This window comes from Agelaius phoeniceus, chromosome 29 (assembly GCF_051311805.1).
Source record: "Agelaius phoeniceus isolate bAgePho1 chromosome 29, bAgePho1.hap1, whole genome shotgun sequence".
NCBI classification, from domain to species: domain Eukaryota; kingdom Metazoa; phylum Chordata; class Aves; order Passeriformes; family Icteridae; genus Agelaius; species Agelaius phoeniceus.
In genome coordinates, this window is record NC_135293.1 from 735,579 (window position 1) to 745,906 (window position 10,328).

Consider the following 10,328-nt stretch of genomic DNA (forward strand, 5'->3'; position numbering starts at 1 on the left):
GGCCCTGCCCGAGGTGACCTCGGTCCCTCCCGCAGTGGCTCGGGCCCAGCAGTGCTGCTGCAGGGCTATTTTTGGGCCATTCCCCCTGTCCCGTGCCTCTCCCAGCCCGGCTTGTGGGGACAGCAACGAGCTGGCACGGCCGAGGGACATGGCTCTGGTGTCACTTGTCCTCCAGCCCTGCACAGACACGTGGTGACAGCGACACTCCGATAGGGACTGGCTGTCCTGGGGACGGGGACTCGCTGTCCTGGGGCCAGCCCAGCCCTCGCTGCCAGCCAGCACGGGGGGCTCTTCCCTCTGTCCCACGTCCCCTGATGTCCCTGTCCCACGTCCCCCTGCCCTGGTGTCCCCACAGACAAGCCAAGGTGACCCCTCCAGGACCCCCCTCCGGTGGGTTCTGGGTCCCCCCCTGGGCAGGGGGGCTCTGTTGCTGTCCCCTCCTGGCTCCCTGCCAGCTGCTGGACACTTTTGTGGCCATCAGGAAGAGCCGGTAGCCACATCTGCTGCATCAGGCTGGGCAGTGCCAGAGCCCACGGCCACCTCTCTGTGGGTCCCCACGGTGTCACTGCCACCAGCTGGACCTCACCCTGCTCGGGAGTGGCTCCAGGAGGGGACAGCACCAGGGAGGGGCTGGGGCACGGTGTGGGGTGGCTTTGGCTCTCACAGGTCCCTTGGTGGCACCGTGGCATGTCCACACCGCGTGTCTGGGATGCTCCAAGCTCAGCTGTGTCCCTTGGTGGCACCACGGCACTGCCACACCGCGAGTTCAGGATGCTTCGGGCTCAGCCACGTCCCTGTGTCCCTTGGTGGCACCGTGGCACAGCCACTCTGCAGGTCCAGGATGCTCCATGCTCAGTTGTGTCCCTCAGTGTCCCCGTGGCACAGCCACACCGTGTGTTGGGGATGCTCCATGCTCAATTGTGTCCCTCAGTGTCACCATGGCACAGCCACACCGTGTGCTGGGGATGCTCCATGCTCAATTGTGTCCCTCAGTGTCACCGTGGCACAGCCACACCGTGTGTCAGGGATGCTCCATGCTCAGCCGTGTCCCTCAGTGTCCCCGTGTCACAGCCACACCGTGTGCTGGGGATGCTCCAGACTCAGTTGTGTCCCTCAGTGTCCCCGTGTCACAGCCACACCGTGTGCTGGGGATGCTCCATGCTCAATTGTGTCCCTCAGTGTCACCGAATCACAGCCACACCGTGTGTTGGGGATGCTCCAGACTCAGTTGTGTCCCTCAGTGTCACCGTGTCACAGCCGCACCGTGTGTCTGGGATGCTCCATGCTCAGCCGTGTCCCTCAGTGTCCCCGTGTCACAGCCACACCGTGTGCCGGGGATGCTCCATGCTCAGTTGTGTCCCTCAGTGTCCCCGTGTCACAGCCACACCGTGTGTCAGGGATGCTCCATGCTCAGCCGTGTCCCTCAGTGTCACCGAATCACAGCCACACCGTGTGTTGGGGATGCTCCATGCTCAGCCGTGTCCCTCAGTGTCCCCGTGTTACAGCCACACCGTGTGCCAGGGATGCTCCATGCTCAGTTGTGTCCCTCAGTGTCACCGTGGCACAGCCACACCGTGTGTTGGGGATGCTCCATGCTCAGTTGTGTCCCTCAGTGTCCCCGTGTTACAGCCACACCGTGTGTCTGGGATGCTCCATGCTCAATTGTGTCCCTCAGTGTCACCAAATCACAGCCACACCGTGTGTCTGGGATGCTCCATGCTCAGCCGTGTCCCTCAGTGTCACCGTGGCCCGCCTGCTCCGGCTCCCCGGGGGCTTCGCGGGCCGTTGTTCCCTGTCCCCAGGCAGAGCACCCCTGCCCTTTCGGGAGCAGCTGCCGCCTCGGGGACAGCAGGGTGGCCGGTGGCACCGGGCCAGCGAGGGGCCACGTGCCCGGCCCGCCAGGCACACCGGGGGGGGACCGGCTCCCTGCGCGGGCTGCCGGAGCCAGACAGTTGTTTAATTTCCCAGGCGCAGGGCGGGAGGGGGATGGAAACTTTCCCGGGGCTGCCGGGGCCGGGACGGCCGCGCGCTTCCTGCTCCGCACCGGGGGCGCCGGGGCCTCGCCGCCCGCCCGGGGGTCCCTGACCGGGCCATGCTGCCCAGCGCGCCCCGCTCGCCGGGGGCTTCTCCGGCCACGTCCCCCCGCGCTTCCCCCCGCAATTCTCCCGTGCTCTTCAGGAAGCTCCTGATGAACCAGAGCATCCGCCTGCAGCGGCGCTTCACCGTGGCGCATCCCCTCTGGTAAGGGGGGGACGCAGGCGGGTCCCCGCGGGGGGGTGGCACCGGCCCGTGCTGCCGCCGTGGGGGCACGGCTGCCCCCGGAGCTGTGGCGCGGCCTCGGGGCTGTGCGGACGAGGAGGGGACGGCGGGGTCCCCTCAGGGTCAGGGGGAGCCGCCGGACGAGGGGGCTGAGTACGGACGCGCTCGTGGCAGGGACCCCGGTGGGGACCGAGGGGGACTTTGCCCTTCAAATCCAGGCACCGACGCAGCCACCGCGGCTCCTCCGTGCCCTCCCCGCCTCGCAGCTCCGTGGGGTCGGTTTTGGGGCGCCGGCCCCACCTGCGGGGCGCCGTGGGGCTCGGCACAGACCTCCTCGGCAGCGACAGCAGCTATTTATAGCGGCCCCGGCCCCGCGGCACGGACACCGCTCCGAGGTCATTAACGCCGAAACGAGGGGGGTTAATCGGGCACCGACCCCGTGGCGGGGGCTCGTGTCCCCCGGGGCTGTCCCCTGCGGTGGCAGCGGGGTCAGCGGTGGTGGCACGGGGCCGGGAACAGGCGCGGGCATCGCCCCGCGGGGCCGTCGGAGGGACAATGCGGCTTTGTGCGGCCGGTACCATCGGGGATGGGAAGCCGAGGCAGGAAAACAAGGGGCTGCGGGGTGGCATGACGCGGTGCCGGCTGGCACCGCCACTGCCGCTGCCGGGGACGGCCGCGCCACAGGCACCGGGGCTGGCGGAGCGGGACGATGCTGCCGGGCAGCCGCTGCCCGTCCCGGAGGCACTCCTGCATCGGGTAGGTGCCGGGACGCGGCGGGGACGCGGTGGCCACAGTGGCATCCGCGCTTTCCCGCTGCTCGGGGGTGGCTTGTCGCCGTCCCCGCGGGAGGGGACAGGCGCTGGATGGCCCTCGCTGTGTCCCTGCTGCCTGCAGCCTTTCCCATGACCCCGGGGCCCGCAGCGCGGCAGGGTGGGTGAGGCGGCCGCGGCCGGCCTGGGGACACCGCAGGGTCGCCATCGCTGTCCCCTGTCCCCCCTGGATGCGCTGGCTGCCAGGTGACTCCGGCTGGGGTGCCCCTGGGCTGCCGCCAGCGTGTCCCCAGGGGCCAGGGCTTGGCTTCTGCGTCGGTTTCTGTCCTTCGATGTCCCCTGGCTCTGTGCCGTGGCTGGGATATTGTCCCCAACATGGGACGGGGCTGACGGAGGCTTTGGAGGAGTCGGGACCGTGGTGACAGGTAGGGGGAGGGACAGGCAGGAGCCAGCCCTTCCTGGGGGTCCCTGGAGCTGGGAGCTTCGGGGCGGTGGGTGCTGTCCCAGCTGGGTGACATGGGACAGCCTGGCCAGTGTCCCAGGTCCCAGCAGGAGCTGAGAGGGCCCCTGTGCACCGAGCTGTGCCCGTTCTCAGCGCGTGGAGGAGCCAGCAGGGCCGGACTGGGCACCGCTGTCACCACAGGGTCACCAAGCTGGACACAGTGAGATGGTGGCACAGAGAGCCCCGCAAACCCGGCAGCATCGCCTGGGCTGAGGTCCCCGTGCCAGCCCTGTCCCCTCTCCCCTCGCAGCTTTGACCTGGAGAATGGCCCCCCCGGCCGGGGCGCCCTGGACCCCCAGGCCAGCCCGGGCGCGGGGCTGGTCCTGCAGGGCTCCTTCTCGCACGGCCAGCGCCGCGAGTCCTTCCTGTACCGCTCCGACAGCGACTACGACCTGTCCCCAAAAGCCATGTCCCGCAACTCCTCCATCGCCAGCGACCTGTGAGTGTCCCCCGGCCACATCCCCCGGGACTCCCCTCCCTCCCCTGCCTCCCCTCCGCGGGGCTCACGCTCCCTGTGCTCCCGCAGGCATGGAGAAGACATGATCGTCACACCCTTTGCCCAGGTAGGTGCCAGGGGGACACGGGAGGGGACAGGGCCTGCAGCCCGCAGCGGGGCGGGTGTCCCGGGGGGGTCCGCAGCCCGACCCCAGCCCCCTGTCGCCCCCCAGGTCCTGGCCAGCCTCCGCACCGTCCGCAGCAACCTGAGCCACCTGCAGGACCGCGCTGGCATCAAGTGAGCGGCCGGGGGGTGGGAGGGCGAGGATGTCACCCGAGCGGGGACCCCAGCCCGCGGCGAGGGGTGGCACCGCCCTGGGGGTCACAGCTACTGAGCCCCCCGTGTTTGACAGGCGAGGATCGAGCAGCAGCCTGCCCTCGGGGAGCAAGGCCAGCCTCTCCGGTGAGTACCGGGCAAACGGTGGTGGGGAGATTTTGGGACGAGCTGGCTGTCCCCGTGTCCCCAGGCTGTGTCCCGCCGTGCCCTGGGGGTGCAGCCGCCTCCCCCAAGCCGAGGCAGAGCTGCGGCTTTGCCCTTTGGGATCCATGTCTGGTTTTCGGCAGCTCCTCCCGCCCTTCGCGGCGGTGGAAAAGCTCCCGTTGACGTCAAACCTTCCATTAATAAAAGGCCGGCGGTGAGCGGGGCCCCGCGGGAGCGCGGCTGCCCCCGGGGCTGGCTGTCACCCCACGGGACAGCGTGGCACGCCGCGTGCCGGGGCCGCCGGGCCGCGGGGACAGCGCGCCGGGGCCGGGCCCCGCTGCCCAGGCATGCCCGACCCCCCGTGCCCCCCGTGCCCCGCTCGGGGGGTGCTGCGGCCCCCCAGGCCGGCCGGCCCCCGGCTTTGCTGTGGCACCAGCCCCCCCGTGCCGGGTGGCCGTGCTGCTGGCGGGTCCCTTGCCAAGCTGGCGGGTGCCCCCAGCAGAAGATGCCCACCAGAAGCTCTCGAGGGAGACCCTGGAGGAGCTGGATTGGTGCTTGGACCAGCTGGAGACGCTGCAGACCAGGCACTCGGTCAGCGAGATGGCCTCCAACAAGGTAAGGGACCTTTTCACGGCCACCCTGGTGGGCATGGGCACCCCAGAGCCCCCCGGGATGTCCTGCCAGCCCCCCACACCGCTGACCCTGCCACCCACCCACAGTTCAAGCGGATGCTGAACCGGGAGCTGTCGCACCTGTCGGAGACCAGCCGCTCTGGGAACCAGGTGTCCGAGTACATCTCCAGCACCTTCCTGGGTGAGAACCCCCACCCCAGGGTCACCTCCTGCTGCCAGCAGGGTGGGCTTTGTGTGGGGGATGATGCCCACTTGCTTCTTGTGGAGGAATGGAATGGGGGGACCAGGGGGGTTTTTCCCAGGTGTCCCAGTGGGATTTGTCCCACAGATGTCACAGCATTTGTCCTGGCTGGGAGTGCTGGCTCATACTGGTGTGTACTGGTGCACTGGGGGTGTTGGGGCCACCACCCCCTGTGTGCCTGGAGGAGTCCCCTGGTAGATGCGTGGCCGGTGGATGGGGGTGAAGTGAAGTGCTGCAGCCCCCAAATTGTCACAGTGTGACCCGTGCCCGTCCTCGGCGTGACCCGGGGAGATGCTGGCAGTGACATTTGGCCCCCCCGTGTCACCCCAGACAAGCAGCACGAGGTGGAGATCCCCTCGTCGCTGGCCAAGGACAAGGAGAAGGAGCGGAGGAAGCGGCCCATGTCCCAGATCAGCGGCGTCAGGAAGCTCAAGCACAGCTCCAGCCTGGCGGCCGCCGGCATCCCCCGCTTCGGGGTGCGCACGGAGCACGAGGCGCTGCTGGCCAAGGTGGGCCCTGGCAGGGGTGACCCCCCCGACCGAGGGGTCCCCAGCAGCAGCCCCCCATGGATCTCTGTCCCTCTGCTGCCCAGGAGCTGGAGGACACCAACAAGTGGGGGCTGGACGTGTTCAAAGTGGCCGAGTACTCGGGGAACCGCCCGCTGACCGTCATCATGTACAGCATCTTCCAGGTGATGGGAAGTGTCCCTGTCCCTGTGGGGTGTCCCTGTCCCCGTGCCTGCATGGGGACGAGCCACCTCTGCCTCCCCGCAGGAGCGGGACCTGATGAAGACCTTCCGCATCCCCGTCAACACCTTCATCACCTACATGCTGACGCTGGAGGATCACTACCACGCCGACGTGGCCTACCACAACAGCCTGCACGCCGCCGACGTGGCGCAGTCCACGCACGTCCTGCTCTCCACACCTGCGCTGGAGGTGATTCCTGGTCACCTGAGGCCACCCAGGTGTGCCTGGCCAGGCTGTCACGTGTCAGCAATGCCCGTTCCCACCATTCCTAGGCTGTCTTCACGGACCTGGAGATCATGGCTGCCATCTTTGCAAGTGCCATCCATGACGTTGACCACCCCGGGGTCTCCAACCAGTTCCTCATCAACACCAGTGAGCTGGGGCTCAGGGATGGACCTGGGGGACATTGGGGGACCCCAGGGTCACCCTGGGGTGACCGGTGCCCTCTCACAGACTCAGAGCTGGCCCTGATGTACAACGACGCCTCGGTGCTGGAGAATCACCACCTGGCCGTGGGCTTCAAGCTCCTGCAGGAGGAGAACTGCGACATCTTCCAGAACCTGAGCAGGAAGCAGAGGCAGACGCTCCGTAAAATGGTCATCGACATGGTAGGGGGGGCTGCACCTGCCCAGGGTGAGGGGCTGGGCTGGGGGATCAGGCTGGGACCCCTTCCCACCTCTTCCTGCCCAGGTGCTGGCCACAGACATGTCCAAGCACATGAACCTGCTGGCGGATCTGAAGACCATGGTGGAGACCAAGAAGGTGACCAGCCTGGGGGTGCTGCTGCTGGACAACTACTCTGACCGGATCCAGGTGGGGACACACCTGGGCAATCCTCCCCAACGCTGCCGGTGTCCATCCCAGCTCTGGCCTGCCAGGATGTCCCGTTTGGTGCCACCTGTCCATCCCAAAGCCAACTGGGGGGCCAAGTGAGTTCCGGGTGGCCCTGGGGGACAAACGACACGCTGTCCCATGCCCACAGGTCCTGCAGAACATGGTGCACTGCGCCGACCTCAGCAACCCCACAAAGCCTCTGGAGCTGTACCGGCAGTGGACCGACCGCATCATGGTGGAGTTCTTCCACCAGGGGGACCGGGAGCGGGAGAAGGGCATGGAGATCAGCCCCATGTGCGACAAGCACACCGCCTCCGTGGAGAAATCCCAGGTGAGACACACCTGGGGACATGGGGACACACCTGGGGACACCTGGGACATGGGGACACACCTGGGGACAGCCCCATGTGTGACAAACAGAGCCTCAGTGGAGAAATCCCAGGTGAGACACACCTGGGGACATGGGGACACACCTGGGGACATGGGGGGTACAGGGAGATCAGCCCCATGTGCGACAAGCACACCGCCTCCGTGGAGAAATCCCAGGTGAGACACACCTGGGGACATGGGGACACACCTGGGGACACCTGGGACATGGGGACACACCTGGGGACAGCCCCATGTGTGACAAACACAGCGCCTCAGTGGGGAAATCCCAGGTGAGACACACCTGGGGACACACCTGGGACAGCCCCACGTGTGACAAGCACGGCGCCTCCGTGGACAAGTCCCAGGTGGGGTGGCAGCCCGGGGACAGGGCCGGCTGTCAGGGCCGGGCAGGGGGCTCAGCTCTGCCTCCCCCCAGGTGGGGTTCATCGACTTCATCGCCCACCCGCTGTGGGAGACCTGGGCCGACCTGGTGCACCCGGACGCGCAGGAGCTGCTGGACACGCTGGAGGACAACCGGGAGTGGTACCAGAGCATGATCCCGCGCAGCCCCTCGCCTCCGCCCCAGGCACCCTCCGCGTCCCCCGCCGCCACCGACAAGTTCCAGTTCGAGCTGACGCTGGAGGAGGAGGAGGAGGAGGAGGAGGAGGGTGAGTCGGACACGGAGCTGGAGGGGGCCGAGAGCCCCCTGGACGAGGACAACAGCGGCTCCAAGACGCCGGGCACGGATGACTCGGAGTCTGCCGACACCAAGCGCCTCTCCCCCGGCCCCGGGGAGCGCGACTCGCCCGTGCCCCGCCCCAGGGACGTGGACAACCGGCAGGCGCTGGAGGGGACGCTGCCGAAGGACGGGGGCAGCGGGTGCTCCGTGCCAGGGCCCGAGGGCAGCCAGGGGCTGTGCCTGGACACAGAGGGAAATGTCACATTCCTGTCCCTGGGCACGTAGCGGCACCGCCCCGGGGGACGTGGGACTGGGCACTGCCCTGAGCAGTGCTGGGGACACTGGGGAGCTGGCACTGGGGAGCACTGGCACTGCAGGGACTCGGAGGCACCCGGGATGTGTCGCTGTTTGGGAGCTGGGCAGGTCCTGACAGGTGCGGGGATGCTGCCGGCCTTCTCCTGGGAAAGGTCCCTGTCCCCTTCAGACAGGGCGTGGGGACAGCCCAGCCTCTGCTCCGGGCCCAGCCCAGCCCTGGGGACATCACACCCTACAGGGCTGCAGGAAGGAGCATTCCAGCACCTTCCCAGGTGTCCCCTGGCAGGACGGCAGCCCCGTGGTGGCACGAGGTGGGCAGAGGGTGCTGGTGACACCCCCAGCACGAGGCACCCCCAGGCATGGCACGGGCACGGCTCAGTGGTTTATTTATTTGGGGGGATAAGTTCACTTTTTAAAGCCTTTTGTAGCTCACTTTTTACTACGAGCCTCCCCGAGGCTCACACACATTTTTGGGGCGGAAAGATGCATTTTTTTGGGGGGAGCAAAGCTCCATTTCTGCTCTGTCATCACTCCAGATGCCATTTGTATTTCACATTTCGGACCCTGGCGGGTGCTGTCACCACCACCCCCCCACCCCCCATCTCCGTTATCCTGCCTGGGGCAGGGTCCTTTGGGATTCTTCCTTCACCTTCCAGAGATTAAACCCGGTTTGTTCCACCCTTAACCTGAGCCTTGCAAGCGCCTCTTTGTGTCACGGGAGCCGCAGGCAACGTCCCCAGGGACTGCTGTGGTTGGTGGCCCTGGGCACCGGGCAGGGCCTGGCTGTGTGCTGGAACAAAAGCCAGCTCCTCCCTGGAAACGCCGATCCATCACTGCCAAACACGACCTGCTAAGGTAAATATTTAATCGCCGGCTTGGCGCGGCGCGGAGCCCGCTCCCGGCCCTTCCGCATTGCTCCCCACGGTGATTTATCTCCACAAACACGGCCCCACCCGTGGCACTGCCCCGGCACGTGGGGCCCTCGCCCCCTGCCTGCCCTAGCAGCGGCAGAGCTGATGGATTTTCCGCAGCCCCGCCGTGCTCCAGGGTTTGGCCGGGAGTGCAGGGTCCTGCGGGGGTGGTGGCAGCTCGGTGCCATCCCTGGTGGGTGCTGGATGTCCCCCTGCCTCTGCAGATAGGGACAGGCTGAGGCTCTGTGCTCTCAAATTCCTCAAATCCAGATCCAGCACAGACTCTGCCGGGCTGGAGTGGGGCAGGAACTGGTGGAAAAAGCCCTTTTCCCCCCTGTTTCTGGCTGGGCAGCATGAGGAGAGCAGGGGGGCTGTTGGCTGGGGAAGGTGATGGAAAATGGGCACAGCAGCCTGGATCCAGCCCTGAGCCTGGATCCATCCCTAATTCTGGATCCATCCCTAATTCTGGCTCCATCCTACAGCTGTCTCCATCTCTGACCCCATCTCTGACCCCATGTCCATCCCCATGGTTGCTCCATCCCTACCTCTGTGTCCATCCCCACGGCTCCATCCCTGTTCGCCCATCCCATGCCGTGCCACCCATCCGTGCCACCCCACTGTCCCTGAGGGCCGTGCTCCACATCCCCGCTGCCCACCCCGTGCCCCCCGTGTCCGGCTCGGTCCTCCCGGGGCTGTGGGTGTGGGATGAGCCTGGGCAGGAGCCAGGAGCTGCACGGGCACGGAGAGCACGGAGCCCCCGGGCGGGGTAGGGCAGGGCAGGGCCCGGGAGGCTCCGGGGCCAGGGCGGTGCCGCTGCCCTCAGGCCGCCATATGCTGCCGGCCCTAATCCCCGCTGGAGCCGCAGGGCGAGGGAGGACATGGCCGCCCACCTGCGCACCAGCCCCGCCTCAGCGCCAGCCGTCCTGTCACGGCAGGGATCAGCCTGCCCGCCACTGCAGGCCTAGGGAAGGCGTCGCGATAGCGCGCCATGTCGCGACAGGGAGGTTGTCAAAACTCGTCCCCCCCTCTGAGCGGGAATGGTTCACCCTACACCCCCGCCGGCGCTGGGGTGGTTCATCCCGCGCCCCGCGGAGCGCGGCCGGACCGCACCACTGCGCGGTTCCGGAGGGGGGGCGGCGCCCACCACCGCG

General features: G+C 67.6%; 1 protein-coding gene across 4 annotated transcripts; it reads left to right on the forward strand.

Moving 5' to 3' along the window:
• The first annotated feature begins 1,972 nt into the window (after positions 1–1,972).
• PDE4C (phosphodiesterase 4C) lies at positions 1,973–8,951 on the forward strand. 4 transcript variants are annotated; one of them, XM_077191496.1, is made up of 15 exons: positions 1,973–2,241; positions 3,782–3,970; positions 4,058–4,094; positions 4,200–4,243; positions 4,655–4,686; positions 4,884–5,062; positions 5,167–5,260; positions 5,651–5,829; positions 5,913–6,011; positions 6,094–6,258; positions 6,342–6,441; positions 6,523–6,677; positions 6,760–6,882; positions 7,052–7,234; positions 7,709–8,951. In XM_077191496.1, exons 1-15 carry the CDS (start codon positions 2,093–2,095, stop codon positions 8,234–8,236), a joined length of 2,256 nt encoding a protein of 751 aa, XP_077047611.1. In that variant the 5' UTR covers positions 1,973–2,092; the 3' UTR covers positions 8,237–8,951. The 4 variants fall into 4 exon arrangements, with proteins under 4 accessions (XP_077047611.1, XP_077047608.1, XP_077047610.1 ...); XM_077191493.1 differs by lacking the exon at positions 4,655–4,686 and adding an exon at positions 4,380–4,429 and having other exon boundaries at positions 1,974–2,241; positions 4,200–4,264; positions 4,950–5,062; XM_077191495.1 differs by lacking the exons at positions 1,973–2,241; positions 4,655–4,686 and adding exons at positions 2,293–3,015; positions 4,380–4,429 and having other exon boundaries at positions 4,200–4,264; positions 4,950–5,062.
• Positions 8,952–10,328: the final 1,377 nt, after the last annotated feature.

Excerpts from the sequence above, each read along its gene's own strand:
- PDE4C (XM_077191496.1), top strand. The coding sequence starts at position 2,093 with ATGCTGCCCAGCGCGCCCCGCTCGCCGGGGGCTTCTCCGGCCACGTCC. Across the intron at positions 3,971-4,057 it reads TCCTCCATCGCCAGCGACCT|GCATGGAGAAGACATGATCG; the intron begins GTGAGTGTCCCC and ends GTGCTCCCGCAG. Across the intron at positions 4,095-4,199 it reads TCGTCACACCCTTTGCCCAG|GTCCTGGCCAGCCTCCGCAC; the intron begins GTAGGTGCCAGG and ends GTCGCCCCCCAG.